Source organism: Pantherophis guttatus, chromosome 4, assembly GCF_059756535.1.
Source record: "Pantherophis guttatus breed Tessera chromosome 4, ASM5975653v1, whole genome shotgun sequence".
In the NCBI taxonomy this organism is placed as follows: domain Eukaryota; kingdom Metazoa; phylum Chordata; class Lepidosauria; order Squamata; family Colubridae; genus Pantherophis; species Pantherophis guttatus.
This window is the reverse complement of record NC_142066.1, coordinates 109,101,379-109,123,552: the sequence shown is the minus strand read 5'-3', so window position 1 is coordinate 109,123,552 and position 22,174 is coordinate 109,101,379. Positions and strand designations below refer to the sequence as shown.

Below are 22,174 nucleotides of genomic sequence, written 5' to 3'. Positions count from 1 at the left end.
CGGAGTAAAAGCTCTTGGCAGGCAGCCACGGAGTTGCTGCCAAGTTCCTTATCACTGACGTTGTGTATTTGAAGAGTTTATTTAACTCTCAGCTGGCTGGTTGGGTGTGTGCGTGATACGGGGACAGAACAAGAAGATGTGGAACTGGGAAGGCATTTTAAATGCTGGAATTATTTACTTATAAAACTTATTCTGCTTTTATAACTGTTTTATAACCAAAATGATGATGGACTAGTAAATTGAAATTTTAAGTGGAGAGTGCCACCTGCTGATGAAAGGAAAAATTACAAATTTGGAAATACCTATATGAAGGACAGTGAAAATGCCCATTGGATTATTTTTAGCTATCCCATGACTATTGAGACTCAAAAATGAAAATTAGGAAGTTATTCAATTAAAGAAACACTTGAATGTCATACTTGTAGATTGAATCAGTAAACCTCTGGGACTATTTTAAATGGAACTGACTGTCAACCTACGGGACATAAAGAACTGGGACTAGTGCACTCCTTGAAGGGTAATTTAAAAACTGAATATAGTTCTTGGGCTGCTGGATAAAAATTGAATTTTTTAAAACAAAACAAGATACTTAATAAGGAAGAAATGAATGGAAAGGATTTAAGGAGATTATGGAAAAAATGGAAAATACCATACAAGGCATGATAAGTAAAGACCAAGATGCCCAGGAAAGGGAGGAGTCAACAGAAGAAATTAAGAAGGAAGAAGACAAAGAGGAAATAACAATGGAAATAATAGTGATTGATGAATTAAACCAGGAGAAAAGTATATTAAGAGAATTGGAAGATATGTTTGAAAGGAAGACAGGCACCTGGGAAGAAATTTTAGAAATTAGGCAGTGGAAGAGGGTAGAGATAGGAGGAATACCTAGATTGAACATCCAAGAAGCAGACACAGACAGAAACAAAGATTTAAGAGAGGAATTTGGGAGGAAAGCCAAAAAAAAAAAAAGCATAGCTATTAAAGTATTGAAACAGACAAGAGACGATGGATAGATTATTTTCTTTTTATTGTTGTTTTGATTTGCTTTTTCCTTTTCCTCTCTTTCTTTTAAAACATAAAAATACTTAAGACTTCCGTTTGGTGATCTGTGGTGACATGGTGCTGGGAGAGTGACCGCTACTCCCAGCGCTGCTAGTCACCGTGTTTTGGGGACCCTTTTTGGGTGCAAAGGCTGGAGAGCCTCACGGATATTAGAGAGAACCAGGGGAGTGATAAAGCGAATTGCAAATGCTTATCGCAAGACCGGGCGGCTCTGTCAAACCAATACGTGTGAGTTGGCCTTTCAATGGCGGACCTGAGGTTGCGGTAGCCAGCAACGAGACGGGAGGTGAGGAAGATCGGAGGTTGCAGTGTCGAAATTGGATCAGTATACCTTTCCCCACTTATGTGAAGTGGACATCGGAAGAAGGGGCCGGCGGAGTCAGGAGTGAAGGGCTCAGAGTGGTAAGGAGCAGCGATTGGAATTAGAGGACAGACTGAAAGGCTATAGAGCCTGACAAGACAGCAGGGAGAATAAAAGATCAATCGAATTACTTGCGCAAAAGAAGACTGGTTGGCATAGCAAGTAATAAGAAATAAGGATCCAGAACTCAGAAAAATCTCTTTTTTGCTGTTTATAGCCATAGAACTATCGGAGTGAAATCAGACAGAGACTGGTGTGTACCAAAGGACAGGAAGTGCAGCCATTACAAAGACTTGACAGGCGGTAACTGAAGAGGCTGACTCACGGACAATCTAGCAGTGGAAAATACCAGAGTGTACCGATTTTGATCAGCGGACCCAGAAAAAAGGGAGATTTAAAAAATATTGGAGGCTGAGCAATAAAGAACTTTACATAGTTTAAAAGGGGATAAAGGAAAAAAAAAATCAGGAGAAGACCTTCTGATCCTAATAGTAATTTTGATACTTTTTGATACCTTTTGATAATTATATTGTCTAATATTTTGATATCTTATATACTTATAATTGTCAACTTCTAAATTAATTAATTTTTGGTCTCTTTTCATATATAGCATACATATTTATACAGTTTCCTATACTTATATATAATCGTATTTATTCTTATTTATAGTATCTACCTATATTAACGTACATATATATATTTATATAATATTTATATAATAATTATAGTTTGAAACTAGTTTTAAGAAATAAGTTGGGCATAGAGAATAAGAAATTGTGATTTATTCTGGTAGTAGTGTACCACTTTATGTTATTTATGTTATTGGGAAAGGCTAGATAAATACTGTACCTTAGGAGAATTTGAATTAATTTGAATTAATTACCTGCAAACATATTCAAAGTAACACTAGACAATAGATAATAACAGACAAGAAGAGGAGACAATTAGTGAATGATAATTTGGAGAAACATTGAGAAAATAATTAGAGAACAAAAAACAGTCCTGAAAGAAATGACAAGCCTGTCATCAACGATTCCGAAAACAGGGAAGAAGACATCCTCCAATCCCACTATAACCATGACCTCTCCAGCAGGTCCAGAAATCAATGGAAGGGTTGTCCAAAATGGAAAAATCCACAGCAACACCGACCATGCAAACTTTGCAATCAACCTTGACTTTAATTAAAAAAACCATGATGATTATGCAAGAAAAAATGTCCAATAATCATGCTGAATTAAAAACAGACATTCAAGTACTGGATCAGAAGATCAATGAGATCCAAGTCTCAATACACAACAATGAACAAAGGATACTGAAGGCGGAATCTAGAATAGAGCAAAACGAGAAGAAATTAGATACTGTGGACCAGAAGTTCATGATGCAAAATAGGGAGTTAGAGGATTCAATAATTCAGCTGGAAATGGATAGGGCGTCCTTCTACCTACGTTTCCAAAATATTGTAGAAGACAAAGACAAAGAGGAGGACTTGGGACAGATGATGACTGAACTAATCGCCAAAGCAAGAGATAATTAAAGAATTGGATGATGTCTATAGAGTACAGACAAATTATGCAAGGAGGAACAGGCTTCCTAGGAAAGTACATGTTAGATTTGCGAGAAAAAAAGTGAAAGACATCCTGTACAATATGGCAAGAGAAGAACCAATTACATACAGAGGAAAAGAAGTGATAGTCCTAAAACAGGTTCCAAGAAGAATGAGGGAAGTGAGAAAGGACTACAGATTCTTGGCTGTACAGCTAAATAAAAGGAATATATTATTCAGATGGCTGCTGCCAGAAGGGATGCTAATCACCTGGCAGGGGAAAAAAATAAAAATAGATAGCCTGAGTCCAGCACAATACTTCCTCGACCAGCTAAGAGGATCGGAGGAAGAACGAAGTAGTAGAGAAAAATTAGAAGCAACGGCATTAGAAGAGGAAACCACACACCAACAGAAAACTAAGGAAGGACCCTCGGAGGAGAAGGGGACAGAAGAAAAGGAAGACAAAGAGGCCAAAGGGAAAAAAACAAGACCACTAAGAGCCATACGAGCGAACAAAAACTAAAACCGGACAAGGAAAGCAGGAATGAACGATTGGAAACTAATATCAGTAAATGTGAATGGACTAAACCAGCGGTTCTCAACCTGAGGGTCGCGACCCCATTGGGGGTCAAACAGCCATTTCACAGGGGTCGCCAAAACCCTCTCGCCCCCCCGCCTTCACTCACCCTCACTCTCTGCTCTGTTGGATCGCCGGCCGTTCGCTTACCCCGCCCACTCCCAATCTATTGCTGAGTCCCAGCTGATGGCTAGAGGGAAAAAACTGTTTAAATTCTTGCCGCGGGGCTTCAAAGGGTCGCCCTACAGCTGATCAGTGTTAAAAGAAAACAAATGAGTAGACGAGTGCCTGCAAAAATAGAAAAAACAGCCCCTTTCAGCTTCAGGATAGATTAATTAGCACAAGTTGATTAGATCAGCCTCGACTCTCAGCTGATTTGCTCTCAGCTGTTTTGCGGAGGGCTCTGTTGCTAGCTGCAAAAAAATCTGGAGCAGATTTTTTTTCCCCTAACTATGCTGAAAAAACGAAACTGAAAGTAAAGCAGGGTCTTTGCTGCAATGTGACAAAATGAGGCAGAGAGAGATTTCTTTTTCCTCACCAAAAAAAGGTAGGTGCAAAACTGCAAACAATGGGAAATTTAGGGCAAAAAAGGAGGTTCAAGATTTTAAAACACAAAAGAAAAAAAAGCTCTATTTAACTAGGGAATTGTAATAATTGAGATACTATTGTATATTGTGTTGAAAGCAGAAATGATTAAGTTGTGGTTTGGAGGAATATATGGGGGAAATTATTTGGTTTATTATTATTGGTAAATATAATTAATTGATTTGTAAGAAATTGGATTGCATGGAAATAATTGGAATATTCATGTTCATATTGATTAATATACAAAAAAGATAGTTATATAATTAATTGATTTATATTAAAATGTTGAATTTGTATTAAACAACTGTATTACATAATTACATAATTAACCAATGTGAGGATGGATATAAAAATAGATGACAATGCGAAGGGGTATAATATAGAATAGAAGGGAAAAATTGAATTTGATTAAGATTAGAGATGAGGATGAAGGGTAATATGACGGGCGTTGGAGCCCCGAGAGATGGCATGCGGCTAAGAAGAGTTTGAGGGGTTTTTTAAGTGGGTTTTTTAGTGAGTTTTTAACAAAAATTTTAAGGGGTTCGGGGGGGATTAGGGTGGGTTCTGGGGGAAATCCACCGGGTTCAAGACCAGCCTTAGCGAAGGGCTGCGACATTAGGGACGTAGAACCGGAGGTCGGGGAGGGGGTTGGAGTTCGATTTGAAGAGGGCTGTTCCATCAGCACAGTGAGTGGGAGGGGCAGATATGGCGGAAGCTGGGGACCATATCATGTGCGGGGAATGCGCACTCGCTATCTTAGAGTGATTGCGCATTCCGGTCCCCAATGCTTTTCTTGTTCCCCAGGTTGTTCAGATTCTCAGGGCCAGAGCCTCCGGCTGATGTTGTGCAACGCCAGGTCCGTTGTTAATAAAGCCCCCCTCATTCACGATCTTATTCAGGAGGGGGAGGCGGACCTGGCGGGCATTACGGAGACCTGGTTGGGCCAGGAGGGGGGAGTCCCCCTCGTGGATATATGCCCACCAGGCTTCCGTGCATTTCATCAGCCGAGGGCTCAGGGCAGGGGCGGGGGGGTGGCGGTTATTATAAAGGAAGGTCTGGATCCAAGGGAGACCACTGTTCCACAGATAGCCGGATGTGAGTCCCTCTTTGTGAAGTGGGGTCGTGGAGTACAGATGGGCCTGTTGGTCACGTACCTGGCTCCCTGCCACGTGGCAACGGCCCTGCCCGAGCTCCTTAACGTTATAGCCGAGGTGGCGGTGGGCACCCCCAGACTTGCCATCATGGGGGATTTCAACCTGCCATCTATCGGTGAAACGTCTGAGGTGGCTCGAGAGTTCATGGCTTCCATGACGGCCATGGACCTTACTCAGTTAATTCATGACCCCACTCACACAGGAGGACACACTCTGGACTTAGTTTTTGTCTCTGGTCAGTGGTTGAGTGGCCTTGATATAGGGGATATAGCCATCGAACCCTTGTCATGGTCTGACCACTCGCTCCTTCGACTGGACTTTCTAACCGCTGCACCCTGCCGCAGGGAGGCGGGACCGACCAGGTGGTTCCGCCCCAGGCGCCTGATGGACCCTGATAGGTTCCAGATGGAGCTTGGGCCATTTCCGGAGATTCTGGCTCATGACTCGGCTGAAGACCTGGTGGCCGCCTGGGATAGTGCGGCTGCCGGGGCCTTGGACCGAGTCGTGCCTTTGCGGCCTCTGACCCGGCACCGAACTCACCTAGCTCCTTGGTTTTCCAAGGAGCTTAGGGAGATGAAGCACCGGAAAAGACGCCTGGAGAGTAGTTGGAGGACCAGCCGCTCCGAACCTGACCGAACACTGCTGAGGTCTCATATTAAGACCTACCTAGTGGCGATAAAAGCGGCGAAAACTAGCTATTTTGCCGCTCTTATCGCGTCATCAGATAATTGCCCAGCCGCCCTGTTTAGGGTGACCCGCTCCCTCCTCCATCTGGAAGTGCGGGATGACCCCTTGCAGGGTCGAGCTGAGGATTTTGTGCAGTATCTGTATGACAAAATCGCTCAGATTCGGGAAGGGCTGGCCTCTGACTGGGTATGTCCAGACGGGATGACTGAGGCAGGTCTTGAGAGTGTTATCTGGGGGGAGTTCGATCCTGTGGCTCCCGAGGACATGGACAGGGTCCTGGGACGGCTGAACGCGACCACATGTTTATTGGACCCGTGTCCCTCCTGGTTGGTACTGGCTTCCCGGGAGGTAACACGAGGCTGGCTCCAGAAGATTGTTAACGCTTCTTTGAGTGAGGGGGTCCTGCCGGCCTCTTTGAAAGAAGCGGTGGTGAGGCCCCTCCTCAAGAAGCCTTCTCTGGATCCGGCTGTTTTGGCTAACTATCATCCAGTCTCCAACCTTCGCTTTATTGCGAAGGTTGTTGAGAGTGTGGTGGCGCAACAGCTCCCCCGGTACCTGGATGAAGCTGTCTATCTAGACCCGCTCCAGTCCGGCTTCCGGCCTGGGCACAGCACGGAAACGGCATTGGTCGCATTGGTGGATGATCTCTGGAGGGCCCGGGATAGGGGTTGCTCCTCTATCCTGGTCCTGTTAGACCTCTCAGCGGCTTTTGATACCATCGACCATGGTATCATGTTGCACCGGTTGGCGGGGTTGGGGGTGGGAGGCACCGTTTTGCGGTGGTTCTCCTCCTACCTCTCTGACCGGTCGCAATCTGTGTTGACAGGGGGGCAGCGGTCGACCCCGAGGCACCTTGCTTGTGGGATGCCACAAGGGTCGGTCCTCTCGCCCCTTCTGTTCAACATTTATGTAAAGCCGCTGGGTGAGATCATCCGTGGCTTCGGGGTGGAGTTCCATCAGTACGCTGATGACACCCAGCTGTACATCTCCACCCCAGGCCACCCCAATGATGCCCTTAAAGTGATGTCCCAGTGCCTGGAGGCCGTGCGGGCCTGGATGGGGAGAAACAGGCTCCAACTCAACCCCTCCAAGACCGAGTGGCTGTGGCTTCCGGCGTCCCGATATAGCCAGCTGACGCCATCGCTGGCTATTGGGGGCGAATCACTCGCCCCCACGGAGAGGGCTCGTAACTTGGGCGTCCTCCTGGACGCACGGCTGTCGTTAGAAGATCATTTGGCGGCCGTGGCCAGGGGGGCTTTTTATCAGGTCCGCCTGATACGCCAGTTGCGCCCCTTTCTAGATCGGGACTCCCTACGCACAGTCACTCAGGCACTCGTCATTTCCCGCCTGGACTACTGCAACGCTCTCTACATGGGGCTCCCCCTGGGGTGCACCCGGAGGCTCCAGCTGGTCCAGAACGCGGCCGCGCGGGGGATTTTGGGGGCGACGAGGCGCTCCCACGTGACACCTCTCCTGCGCGAGCTGCACTGGCTCCCGGTGGTCTTCCGGGTGCGCTTCAAGGTGTTGGTGACCACCTTTAAAGCGCTCCATGGCTTAGGGCCGGGGTACTTACGAGACCGCCTTCTGCCACCAATAGCCTCCCACTGGCCAGTACGCTCCCACAGAGTGGGCCTCCTCAGGGTGCCGTCCGCCAGACAATGTCGGCTGGCGACCCCCAGGGGGAGAGCCTTCTCTGTGGTGGCGCCCGCCCTCTGGAACAACCTCCCCCCAGAGCTACGTACAATAACAGACCTCCGGATTTTTCGTCGGGCCCTAAAAACCCATTTATTTCAACTAGCTGGGCTGGCTTGAGTCAAATTTTAAACGGATTTTAAATTGGAATGTTTTAATTACGGCCAAAATTATTTAATTATTTTAAACAGTTTTTAGATTTTGTATGTTTTGTATGTATGTCTTGTTTTTACTTTGGCTGTTCACCGCCCTGAGTCCTACATTGGAGAAGGGCGGTATAGAAATTTAAACAAATAAATAAATAAATAAATAAATATTGGTTTTTTAAAAAAATAGATGAGGAATAAATATGGCAAAAAGGAAATATAAAAATTATAAATTTAATTGAAATAACTAAACACTGTTTAGTCAACCGGCCAAATACTCTGTTTAAAGAAAATACATTGTATGTTTGTATGTGTGTTTCTAATTATTGCTATTTATTCATATTTGTTCTCTTCTCTTCTTTAAAGTTTAACAATTCATTCTTTATCTTAATATCTTCATATTTGTTCGGGGTTGGTTTTCTTCCCTTTCATCTTTTTTATTGTACAGTAATCTTTCTCCTCAAACCTACCACCTCTCTCTTTTCTTTCCTTCTTACTTTCTCTTCCCCCCCCCTTCTCCCTACTTCCTCTTCCTTTCTCCTTCTCCTCCTCTCTTCCTCCCTCTCTTACCCTCACTCCTACTCTAATTTCCCTTCCCTTCCTTCATCCCTCTCTATTGCTGTATACTTTTATGCATATGGACTACTCAGAGGGCTGAAAAAGTTATTTTTGACTGGTCCTTCCACTTTTGACCAGTCCTTGAACTTACGACTGTCCTCACATTTTACGTTTTTGCCCTATCTTGTCACCATGGTGAAGAGAAGCAGTTGTGAAATGAGTGACACGGTTGTTAAGAATGCTACAATGGGCATAAATGATGACCAGTCATAAGTGCGAAGACCGGTCAAAAGTGCGAGGACCTGTCAGAAATCACTTTTTTCAGCCCTCTGGGTAGTCCTTTTGTGCATATGGACTACTCAGAGGGCTGAAAAAGTTATTTTTTACTGGTCCTCGCACTTTTGACCAGTTCTCGAATTTACGACTGTCCTCACATTTTACATTTTTTGCCCTATCTTATCACCATGGTGAAAAGAAGCTGTTATGAAATGAGTGACATGGTTGTTAAGAATGCTGCACGGGCATAAATGTGAGGATGGTCATAAGTGTGAGGACCAGTCAAAAGTGCGAGGACCTGTCAGAAATAACTTTTTTCAGCCCTCTGAGTAGTCCCTATACACATAGCCATGGCCACCCGGTCACATGACCAGCTAGCCACGCCCACCCAGTCACATGACCTCCAAGCCACACCCACAAAATAAGCCACGCCCACAGAACCAGTAGTAAAAAAATTTAGAACCCACCCCTGGTTGGGGGTCACCACAACATGAGGAATTGTATTAAAGGGTCGCGGCATTAGGAAGGTTGAGAACCACTGGACTAAACGATTATAAAAAGAGAAAACTAATACTTACAAAATTAGCAAAACAAAACACAGATATAATTTGTCTACAGGACAAAAAAAGAAGAGGGCAAATGCTTAGAGTACAAAAAATTTGGAAAAACGTTTACCTCATTAGCAGAGAAAAAAAAGAGGGGGGTGGTAATCTATGTCAAAAAAGGAATTGAAGCTGAGCAAAACTCCAAGAAAACCCGGGACACAAAGGGAAGAACCCTAATGATCGAGGTTAAGAGAGGGAACTCCAAAATACTATTAGTAGGCTTATATGTTCCAAACAAAAAATAGGGGGAATACTTCAAAAAACTTCATGAGCAATTAGGAAAAATGGACTATAATGAAATTTGTATAATAGGTGATTTTAATGGAATAGTAGACCCGGATAAGGATTATAAAAGCAATAAAATTAACAAAAACAAAAGGGCAAAATTACCGAGAGCATTTTTTGATTTAGTGGATGATTAAATTTAATTGATATATGGCGGACTCTACATCCAAATAATAGACAATATACATTTTATTCTAATCCTCAAAAGTCATGGTCTAGAATCGACATGGCATGGGTCAGCAGGAATCTTGAATTAGAAATAGGAACGAAAGAAATTAGCCTGAACACATGGGCAGATCATAACCCCTTAGAAGTAAAGTGACAGAGTGCACAGAGGAAGAAACAACAGCGATGGAGGTTCAATGTGAAATTGTTGAGAGATAAAGAATGTGTAGACAAACTTAAAGAAGAATTAAAGTTCTTCTTCAGAGAAAATGAAAACAAAGAAACCCTTCGTGCAATAGTATGGGATGCAATGAGGGCCTATCTGTGAGGGGTTGTGATATCATATAGTGCATATAAAAATAAGGAAAAAAGAAAGGTCCTAGAAGATTACCTAAACCACTTAGATGAAGCTGAAAGGAAACTCCAAGAAAACCTGGGAGATAAAATAACAAAAGAAAGTTGGCAGATGTGGAGACAGAAACTGAATATCATAGACCAAGAAGATCTGGCACATAAAATAAAAAGAACAAAACAATACTATTTTAAGAATGCCAACAAGTCGGGTAGATGGCTGGCCTATAAATTAAAAAAGGAAAATGAAAACGGGACAATTCATATATTAGAAGACTCTAAGGGTAATTTGTTAAACAAAGAAGAGGACAAATTAGAGATAGCTAGGGAATATTATGAAACCTTATATAAAGAAGAGGAGATCCCAGAAGAAAAAATAGAGCAATATTTGGCAAGTGAAGAGCTTCCACGGATAACAGAGGAAGAAAGGGAAATGCTCAATGGAAAGATAACAGTTGAAGAATTAAAAACAGCGCTCTCTAAACTCAAAAACAACAAATCGCCAGGCCTGGACGGATTTCCAGGAGAAATATATAAAAACTTAGAAGAAATATTACAACCAAAATTAGTGGAAATTTATAATGAGGCACTGATGGACTCCAAAATTCCGGACTTGTGGAGGGAAGCGCATGTCACACTACTCCCGAAAGAAGGTGCCGATCTAAAACAAATTCAAAATTAGAGACCAATCTCTCTCCTAAACACCGACTACAAATTATTCATGAGTATAATGGCGGAAAGAACTAAAAAAATATTGAACACTTGGATACATAAGGATCAAAATGGATTCCTCCTGGGGAGGCAAATTAGGAATAATCTGAGAATTGTGTTAGATATCTTAGAATATTACGAAGAACACCCAGGAAAGCAGATTGCCTTAGTTTTTGTAGATGCCCAGAAGGCATTTGACAATTTAAATTGGAATTTTATGATTAAACAAATTAAGATAATGGGATTTGGAACAAATTTTGAAAAGATGATAAAAACTATTTACGACAACCAGAGGGCGAGCATTTCATTAAATGGAGATAGGACCAAAACATTCCAGATCAGGAAGGGGGTAAGACAAGGATGCCCCCTACCACCATTACTATTTATTTTGGCCTTAGAAGTTCTGCTACGGAGAATCAGAAACAATGAGGAAATTAAAGGGTTAACGATCAGAAAAGAGGTATATAAAACGCAAGCATTTGCGGATGATGTGGCCTTGATTTTGGAAGACCCATTAGAATCCGGACAAAAAATTTTAGAGGAATTGGGTAAATACGGAGAAGTAGCAGGATTCAAATTGAATAAAACCAAAACCAAAATATTAACTAAGAATGTAACTGAGGTACAGAAGAAAGAGATAGAAGAAAAATTGGGTTTACAGGTTGTTAAAAAATAAAGTATCTAGGAATCTGGATAACTTCAAGGTGCTCATCTCTAAAGGAAGATAATTATATCCCCTTAACTAAGAAAATAAAACAGGATCTGGACAAATGGAAGAAAATACAATTGTCGCTCCTAGGTAAAATAGCTTCGATTAAGATGAACATCCTTCCAAAACTACTATACTTGTATCAAATATACCTGTAAATTTGGATAAGAAATTCTTTTCAGAACTTAACAAAAACATTAGGAAATTTGTATGGGCGGGGGGGGGGAGACCAAGGATCTCATTTAAAATCTTACAAGGGAAAAGGAATTTAGGAGGATTTGGACTCCCTGATTTGGAAAAATACTACAGGGCAGCCAAGTTAGTATGGATAAGGGAGTGGGCCACTCTGGAAAATAAAAGGATTCTAACTCTGGAAGGTCACGACTTACAGAGAGGGTGGCACGCATACCTATGGGACAAAGAGAAGAAAAAGAAAACATACTTTCATAGGCATAAAATTAGGGATACCTTAATACAAACATGGACTGCAATTAGACAATGATACTATACAAAAGTCCCAAAATGGCTCTCCATGATGGAGGCCCTGATCTATCCCAATAGATGGGGAATGGAGAAAATGTGTAGCTATAAAGATATCCTAGATGGAGGAGGAAACTTAAATCTAATGAGGCCTTGAGAGATCAAAGTATCAATTTAGACTGGTGGACTTACTTACAAATAAAGTCTAGATACCAGAAAAACAAGGAGGAATGAGGCTTAGAACTAGGATCTAATGGGCTTGATAAGGTTTTGATGGGAACAGAAAAAAAAATACTGGCCAAAATATACAACTACCTATCAGATGAGGATAGAACAGAGGATACAATTAAAAACCAATTGGGAGCATGGGAGAAGAATATTGGATACAGCATAAACTTTAACGAGTGGGAAGAGGCATGGAATAGAAATTATAAATTGACCAGAGCAGTGACTTATAAGGAAAACCAGTATAAAATGCTACACAGGTGGTATCTAGCCCCTGCTAGGCTAGCAAAGATGTATCCAAATATACACTCAAATATACACTCAAATTGTTGGAAATGCGGTCACGGTCAGGGCACCTTGTGGTGGACATCAGGCACATGTGGTGGACATGCCCCAATGCGAAAAGATATTGGAACAAGATTTGGAGATGGTTACAAGAAATAATTGGAGAAGATATTGAATTGACACCTGAAATATTTCTCCTGGAAATAGTAAAGAGGAATTATGGAAAGAAAAAGATCCACCTAATAATACATATCACTACAGCTGCTAGACTGGCATATGCAAAACACTGGAAAGAGAAAGATCTGCCAACAGAAGAACACATAATTAGGAAAGTATTGTAGTGCGCAGAGATGAGCAAGCTAACCCATGAAATAAATGAAGATGAAAATTCAGATTACTATACTGTTTGGGGAAGGTGGTATGAATAGATGAATGATAAAATAAAAGAAGGAGAAAAAAGGTATGCCTAATAAAAGGAATAAGTAGCTTAAGAAATACCAGATATATAGTTTGTATATATGTATAAACACTGCACATCCGATGTAAATAGAAATGATATTTAATGTATTTTCATAAACTTAATAAAGTATTGAAAAAAAATTCAGTTTATGCAAGGTTAGTGCATGTGCCACCCAGAGTCACTTTACAGAGGAGATGGGCTGCATAAAAATTTAATAAATAAAAATAAAAATGAGCAGTTGAGAGTATGAGATTAGCGCTAATCTAGCATTAGAGTTTTAGACGCTGCTACAGTACTTCAGTCTGCACTTGTTTATCTTCATGTGTGCCCGTACTATATGTGCTGTTGCCTTTCATTTTTGCGATTTGTTTTCATCATTTCAAATGCTTTTAATAACAAAAGGAGACTTTTTCAACTAAAAACACTACAAGTACAAAAAAATAAAAATAAAAAAAATAAAGCTATATATTTAGAGGAACTAAAAGCTAATTTCCACTTGTTTTACTGATAAACTTGAATCAAATATGGAAAATGTTTTCCATTTCCCCACCAAACACTGCTTCTATATGAATATGAATTCCACTTACTTCCTTTGCTTTTTTCTTTTTGTCATCTTCCTTTTTCTTCTTACTTTCTGGCATAAGGTCATCAAGCCAACTGAGCTCCCGTTTGGTGAAACACAAATCCATAAGTTTGCGAACAAAAACTAAAGCTAAAACCTTTAAAACAGTTTTAAATATAAATTACTAGCAAATCAAAATACTAATATATAGAATTGATATAAATTACAGTACACAGCATTAATTGCATAGATTTAATATTATCATTGAATTTCATATTTATATATTTATAAATGATGCATAAAGTTGTAGTGAAATATTAGCTTACCATCATAGGAAAAACAACAGCAGCAGCTGATGCTTTAATTGCCCACAAAAGAATAAGACATGTAAGCTGAACTACTGTAAATACATGTACTTTCCATAGTGGCACGTAACGGAGATAAATCAAATCAGGTTGATGTTTGGCAGGCATACCGAACAGTTTAATACGATCAAAAAACTGTAATGAAAAGAAAAATTATTAAACATATGCCTAAAAACAATTTTAGAAAACAAAAATAATTATAGAAATAAATTGATTACAAATTAGGCATGACACTTCTTTAGTAAAAATAATAATCTTATTAAATCTGTAATAAAGAGTTACACTAGTTACTATAAACTTTTAGAATTTCTGGATTCCTGTCTATTTGTTATAATTTGCAATATTATAAAGATAGATATATTTGTAAAAATTCAAGGTGTGCCCTTTCACCAAAGCTAGCATAGTTTTAAGATGAACACTACTGCTAAGACACAGGATTTGGGAATAAGTATGTGTATGCACATATGCAACATGTACTTGTGTGTACACTTTCTCACTATATAACTATTATTATTACATTTTTCCTGCATTTTGTCTCTGTCCCTCTCCCTCTCTCTCTTTCTCCCTCCCTCCCCCTCTCCCTCCCCCTCTCTCTTAAAATGGCGAAGATACCTCATACTCCAGTTTCCTATTTTCTTATGACAACAACTCTGTGAGTTGGATTGGGGTAAGAGACTGTGTCTGGCCCAAAATCACTCAACTGGCTTTTGTGCCTAAGTGAGGCCTAGAACTTAGTTTTCTGGTTTTAGGCCAGTAGCTTCATCAATACATCAAACTGGCTATTACAACAATGAGAAATTCAAAAGCCTATATAAGTCCATCTTATATTCTTTAGAGCTCAGTATGTGACCTCCTGAACTTTATACTTTCAAGACCCTCCCCAAGGCACTCAAAAGGCATCATGTATGGGGGCAGAGTGAGACAGGAAAACCAAATACTGCAGAACATTTATGTTACTTTTTTTTACAGAAGCAAGATGAGTAAAATTAAAACTTGCCTGAATGCCTTTTAGTGAGGATGCTCCCATATAAAGAAAAACACCATATAAAACTGGCATTGGAATAAACTGTAAAAAAAAAACAACAACAACCAACAAATCAAACTTTGAAAATCAACAAATCAACGAATATAAAAATATTAACATTTTTTGCAAAGATTTGACTATTTCATCCCTCCCCCCCAAAAATGCACAGATTTAAGAAGATGAATATTTCAGTGTATTTTTGAAAAAGGAGCCCACCTGTCAATAGAACTTAAGCAATTGGCAAGTATCTGGTTAGGGGGAAAAATGGTTCAGATATATGGCATTACTATTCACCTAGGCAGAGATGAATATACAAATATGACTAATTTGATTGTAGATTATGAAAATGAAAAATATAGTGAAGGACTTGATGGTAATGAGAGATTAATAATATGGATATGGGACTACCATTTTTAGTAGTATCAATGGATCCTGGGAAAATAAATATGGAAAAGGGAAAGAGAGGGGAGGGAAAGGGAAGGAAAATGAGGGAAGGGAAAGGAAAGGAAAACAACTGTTTTAATATACTAAGCTTGTAATAGAATTTTTAAAAATCTGCTTCTTACCTTTAAAACAGAGGTCATAAACACTGATAACCCCATCAGAACAAAAATCATTAATCCTGTTACTCTTTGTTCACGGATTCCCAGGAACTTTGGTTGTTCTCCTGGAGCTGAGCATTCAGATTCCACTTTTAAACTGTTGACATGACTTATTGAAAGGACAGTTGCAGCCACAAACCAAGGCAAACCCATGATAGAGCATATACCTAACATAATGCCAACCATGAGCAGATCCAGATGATAACCACAACCTTTCTGTGGAATCAAACATAAATGTTCCGTGCTAAAATGGTATCAAAGTAAACAGATAATGTTCACAATATTTAGAATGTTTATATAAAGATTTATTATAAAAGTGGACTAAATTTAAAATTGTTTCACATTTCATAATGTGTCAGTGAATATACCCAACAGAATACAATGGTCAGTAAAATGAAAAAGAAGTGCAAGGTTTTAAATTAGATTTATGATAGAGATATGATAAATACTACTCTACAAAATTACAAGGTTGGACTTTCTAGAAAACATAGAAGTGGGTAAGAATTTTTAGGATAATAGAAGATTTTACAGCTTCAGTATTTGGGAAAAATTAAATTCTTCATTGAATTGGCACAAAGAATGGAACGAGACGAGAAGAGAAGAGAACACAATGCAACGCAACGCAATGCAACACTTTTTTTAATAAAGTGTGATTAAGCACACAAGGAATTTGTCTCAGATGAAGAAGTGTACATGTAAACCAGCAGAATAATAATAATCATAATAATTATATCAATAAGGGTGTAATAGAGAAAATGAGAAGGATAATAATAATATTACAGCCATACAACATGGGTAAATAAACTTAGACAGTATTGGGAGGATTAGGTGTTTAGCAGAGTGATGACACGAGGAAAAAACTGTCCCTGTGTTTTACATGTAACACACTATAGCGATGTTCTGAAGGGGGGAATTGAAACAGTTTAGGTTCAAGATGTGAGGGAGCTGTATATAATTTCTCAGTCCTCCTTCTGACTCACACAATATACAGGTCTTTTATGGAAGGCAAACTCTTGCAATTGTTTTTTCTGCAGTTTTAATTATCCATTGGAGTCTATAACTTTTTGTTTAGTTGCTATATCAAATCAAGACAGTAATAGAAATATGAACGACAGACTCAAATAATTCTTCTGTAGAACTGTATCAGTAGTTCCTGGGGGAAACTGAATTTCCTAAGCTGATGCAGGAAGAACATTTTTTGTTGTGCCTTTTTAACTATGGTTAAGTGTTCATTTCAAATCCTAGGAGATTATAGAACCTCAAAATCAGAAGGATTCTACTGCTAATGCTATGCTGTTGAATATAGTAAGAGAAGGCAGAATAGGAGAGTTCCTTCTAAAATCCATTCTCATATCTGCAGTTTTAAGCATGTTCAGCTCCAGATTGTTTCAGCTGCACCTCAGCCAGTTGTTCAACCTCCCGTCTATATGCAGATTCATTATCGTTTTGAATGGTACCAATGACTATTGTATCATCTACAAACTTCAATACTTCGACAGAAAGATTCTTAGAGATGCAGTCATTGGTATATAGAGAGAAGAGCAATGGAGAGAACACACAGCCCTGAAGGGCACCTATGCTAATTGTCTAGATGCACAATGAGATTTTCCATAGCTTCACTTGTTGCTTTCTATCTGTCAAAATGCAGTAATCTACCTACAAATATGAACAGGCACAGCTAGCTAAATCAGCCAACAATTTTACATTTACATCACAAATCAGCTCAACACAAGGCTGTGCAAAACATTTGTAAGAGGTGTAAGCAAAATATGTGAGCATAAATAAAAACATTGTTCCTCAAAACATTAAAATAACAGTCCTTTGAAAGACTTTTGCAGCTATACTGAAGGAAGTGCATCTGTGTATGTATACATGCATGCATATACAGTATACACATGCATAGACAATATTTATGCTACGACCAATCATTTCCAAGTTTCTAGCTTTTAATTCTGTTGCCCCTCCCTACAATCTTAGAACATCAATATTTCATTTACCATACTTTCCAGCTAAATTCCTTTACCAAATTTTAAAACAGCTTTACCAAAAATAATCCTTTTGAATGGTAGCCTTAGCAATCCTTGGTTGATCTCAACAAGCTAAGAAGGGTTGGACGTAGTTATCAGTGTGAGGCTAAGAGGAAATTACTTAGCTGTATACTGTATTAGCTTAGGAAGTTAAAAAAGGCAATAGGAAAAAAGGCAATATTGGAAAAAGGCAGTAACAAATAAATGCCAAGAAAAAATACATGTCCGTGCAATCACCAGAATCAAAACTGTTTCACATGAAACTTTCCAAGAATAAATGATCTACGTTATATAAATAAATTATATTATAAATAATTTGTCTGCTACAAATTATTAAAGTATTTAGCTGACTACAAAATTTTGACTAGTATGATTCCTGTATATAGAAAATTACTATAGTTGTGTAATTATTTCTAATTTAAGTTAACTGTTTTGTTAATAAATGAACAAACAAAACAAATATTCACCTTGAGTTTATGCTCTTTTCTGTTTATGATAACTGCTGTAATTTGCTGATCCATAAAAATAAGGATGGTACAGAGCAAAGCAGGAACTGCAGCAACTACTAGGGTCCACCAAGGATTACTCCCGAGAGGATTGATAAGCCATCCACGATCACTCTTTGTAGGCTAAAATAAAACATAAACATACAGCTACGAAAAGGAACATATATTTTTCATTATTTATAAGAAAAACACTTACTATATATACCCGGATACAGATTATAATAAAGCAATTTAAAATTTAAATTTAAAAGATTAAATTTTGAAAAAAGATACCTTTCATATAGGATGCAATTAATACAACAATACAAAACTACAACATTAGTTTAAATAAAATTGGTTAATTTGGCATGACCACAAGGCATCAGCATACTTCAGGGGTTCCTAACCTTTATTTTTTTAGCATCTGTTATACCGCTATTAAAGCTTTGCTGAACCACCAAATAAGCAAGCTATTTAACAAATTTTAATTATAGCCTATGGCTGTCAGGAATCAAACATATATACCAGTGATGGCATACCTTTTAGAGACCAAGTGCCCAAACTGCAACCCAAAACCCATTTATTTATCACAATGTGCCAACATGGCAATTTAATCTGAATACTGAAGTTTTACTACCTAAAATAATGATAAACAAGGCAGATTTCAGCTAATTGTTCTAAGAAAAACATGATAAATGCACTTTTATGCCCCTTCATTTTTTTCTGCTTCTGAAATATTACATTTAGCAACAATAAAAAAAGAAAAACTTTTGTAATATAATTTCTTTGTTTTTCTCTTTATTTTCTTATCCCAATTTTCTCTGTATATTTTTACTTCTTTTCTTGTTAAAATAAAATAGTTTTAATTTCTATTATTGAAAGAGACATTGCTTTCCTCATAACTAAAGACCCATCAATTATTTATTTGGAAGAAAACTGTATCATCATAAAAAGTCCTGTCCGGGACAGAAGAAGGGAGAATCTGAGTCTAGATACTTTTGATTACAAGCCAAAAAATCCAATTACCTTTGAACAGGAAATTCAAAACAAGAAAGCGGGGAGGGCAAAGTTATTGGTACACAGCCTGTATCTTGCAGGAAAAGACAAGGTTAGGGATACTTTGAATCCACTGTATGGAGACCAGATAACTTTTTTTGTTCTGCTTCTTTGTCTGATGAGTGGTTCCAATAAAGAAATATGCTTATTCCCCTCCCCCCCCAAACTATGCAAATACTATGATTGTCTAGGGCTGAAAAGTACAATATGGGTAGTTATCAATTTACACTCTTTGCTTCTCCGCCCTACCCTCCGTCGCCACCACTACCATGGCTGCTGCTTGTTTAGTGGGTGGCTTCGTTGTTTTTTTGTCCATTGCAATCTGGGAGGGAAAAAAAGGCGGAGGAAAGGCCACACACAGCTGGGCACACTTGCAGCAGGAGAAGGCATGGCGCGACAGGACTGTGTTGTTTGGTGCCGACGGAGTGACTGACCGACCCAATCAAAGCTGAGTCCAACATAGAGGAGACTGCAGGATTGGCCAGGCAAATTATCTCCCACCCTGCTATCAAAGTGGATTCTGGGCATTGTGCTGCAATATAGAAACAGGAAATGGAGTGGCCAGCATGAGGGAAGGAGGAGTAGCAGGGAGAAGAGAGGGAAAGCGGCCTCCTCCTTACCTCGTACTGGCTGTTCCATTGCCCATTTCACCATTTTAACACTGCAGTGCAGAGCTTGCTCCACCCACCATTGCCACCCAGATGCCCTCGCTTCTCCCAATAATTTCTTTGCCTACCTGATTTTCAGTTCCGTCGTATTTCTCTGTCACATTTTTCACCATCATATGCAGGGAAACAAAAGTTTGTGGGACTAAAAAAAAAATTCACTCAATCAAGTCCAATTTCGTGATATCTTTTTCTTTTGCAAGAAGTTGGAATTGATTGATTGAAATTTTTTTTTAGTTCCACAAACTTTTGTTTCCCTGCAAACGATGGCAAGAAATGCGATGGAGGAACACGATGGAGCTGGGCTGGGGCAACAGAGAGGCTGGGCCTATAGAGAGGACTCTGAGTGCCACCTGTGGCATGCAGGTTCGCCACACTGATATAAACCAAGAAGCAATTAAAAACAGATACTTTTAAATAAATAAAAATATAGTTATATAAATGTATAGGTAACCTTTGAGACATGACAATAATAGAGTCTGTTCATTATGGTTGCAAGTGGTGACAATTGTTAAGCAAATTGGCCTCACTTAACAACCCCCACATCCTATTTTCCTCTATGTGATTGTTAAACAAACATACAGTTGTTAAGCAGAGCATGGGATGCCTCAGGGGTGGATAAGGCCATTAAAGGCCTAGTGCAGGCCCATCAACCCCCAGCTACCGAAAGTGTCCTCCAATACCCAAGGTACCCTGTGCTCTGCTTCCTGCTCCTTGGGTCCCTACAGATCTTTTCACCCTCCTACTGAGTCCCAAAGGCCTGATTCCCACCCCACTATGTCCCATACCTTCTTCGTTGCTTAATTTAAAAAGATTTCTAAACTTCATGTTGGAAAAGAGGACAGGACATGTATCCCTGAGTATATGGCAGCCTCGTGGAAATGGTTGCTATTTTGACCTTCCCATGTGCGTATGTCCACTTCCAGGAAACCATCATGTGGCATAGAGACAAGCTGTCCCATTTTGCTTAGTATAATCTCCACATGAACATGCCAAACTGACAGATGCTTCTGCTAGGCCACCACCCAGCCCAGGAACAAACTGCTCCATTTTATTGCCATAATGTGATCTTCACAGTACTGCAGAAAGCATCTGCAGAAGCAGAAAGCTGCTTGAGTCAAAACTATAAAATATGCAATCAAATATATGAATTCCACTAGTATAATTTCTCATTGAATGTTATTCAATCAAGCATCTACAAAGCTAATAAATAGTCCTGCTGCTGCAGCCTATCAAACCAACAGCTACTTTTTTAAAAATTAAATAATCTTGCCTGAGAATTTAATGGATAGTATTTTAGAATTTATTAAGAGAAAACTAAAAAGCATTTGCTTACTTCAAATTTTTCAGGCACATTTAGTTTAGGAGAAGGAACTCCAACAAGATAATCGATGCAAACCATAATCACTATTGTCAAAAATATAGCAAAATCACTTATTGTAGAACGTACCTAAAAAAAGAAAGAAGCATAAAAGCACGTTGGCACTTCAAATACTTATGTGCAATGAAATAGTTCTGAAGGACAATAACATTTATAATTATTCAGACTCTGTAATATGCTCTTAACATCTTAATATTAGAATATTTTGAAATAGGAGTAACCTGTTCATGAAAAAAAAATTCATGAATAAATCTAAATATTAAAGCAAAATCTTGCAAAATAATTTATTTAACAATTTAAAAACATACAGTATGTCAACAATTCAAGTATTTCTCCTTATTTTACAATGCATAATGAAAATACTCAATACACAGAATTTAAAAATTTGAAAGCAGTTAGCAAGATTTTATGCTCATTGTCATCAGCAATTTTTCTGTCTAATTAAATGTAATTTAGCATTGTTTCAATTCATCATTACTTTCTTAAACTTTAATCAGGTTAACTATGATCAATTTAATGCTTCACTTTAATGTTAATTAAAAAGTACTAGCAATATATTTCGTATGCATTAGCCTTTGAAAAACTTTTGTTACAATTGTTCACGTTCAGGTCTAATAAGTTATCATCTCATATCACAGAAGCATAACATGTGCTAACTGTGCACTTGTTTAAGCTAAAACCTGTGCTATTTCAAATTTTATGTATTGTAATGTATCATTCATACCACAATAAATATTATAGAAAATGATACTGAATCAGGTAGCAATCTAAAACATACACTTTCAACTGTTTAAGCCTTACTTTCATCTAAGTTCTAAAGAATGCATTTTCATTATCAAATCTGTTTTTGTGAAATATGCTAATTTTTATAGCACAAATATTCAGCTTAACAAAAAAATGTTAGGAAAAATTAACTAAAAACTTTCTAATGTAGAAAGTTCTACATTAATATAGTTCTAATGTAATATAACATCCATGTTATTAAATTTCTGACAGGTTGTATACAAAATATGTAGCCACATTCACAAATAAAGCTGCTTTTGGCAATTGACTAAGGCTGATTTTGCCAATGCTGATGGTATTCAAGTGG

The 22,174-nt window shown here is 38.9% G+C and overlaps 1 protein-coding gene and 1 long non-coding RNA gene across 12 annotated transcripts in view; one reads left to right on the top strand and one right to left on the bottom strand.

Annotated features, from left to right (window-relative positions):
• SLC4A7 (solute carrier family 4 member 7) overlaps positions 1 to 22,174 on the bottom strand; it is a 128,820-nt gene that overhangs the window by 9,827 nt on the left and 96,819 nt on the right. For 9 of the 11 annotated variants that reach the window (XM_034403929.3, XM_034403932.3, XM_034403934.3 and 6 more), the window contains 6 exons: positions 21,040 to 21,153; positions 17,965 to 18,126; positions 15,435 to 15,686; positions 14,842 to 14,910; positions 13,806 to 13,979; positions 13,505 to 13,636 (listed from right to left, as the gene is read on the bottom strand). In XM_034403929.3, coding sequence (XP_034259820.1) covers positions 13,505 to 13,636; positions 13,806 to 13,979; positions 14,842 to 14,910; positions 15,435 to 15,686; positions 17,965 to 18,126; positions 21,040 to 21,153 — 903 coding nt within the window. The remainder of the gene's footprint in view (positions 1 to 13,504; positions 13,637 to 13,805; positions 13,980 to 14,841; positions 14,911 to 15,434; positions 15,687 to 17,964; positions 18,127 to 21,039; positions 21,154 to 22,174) is intronic. The other 2 variants (XM_034403933.3, XM_087892549.1) reach the window with 1 other exon arrangement.
• Positions 1 to 22,174, top strand: part of LOC117656003 (uncharacterized) — a 46,845-nt gene that overhangs the window by 9,979 nt on the left and 14,692 nt on the right. The gene's annotated exons all lie outside the window — the stretch shown is intronic.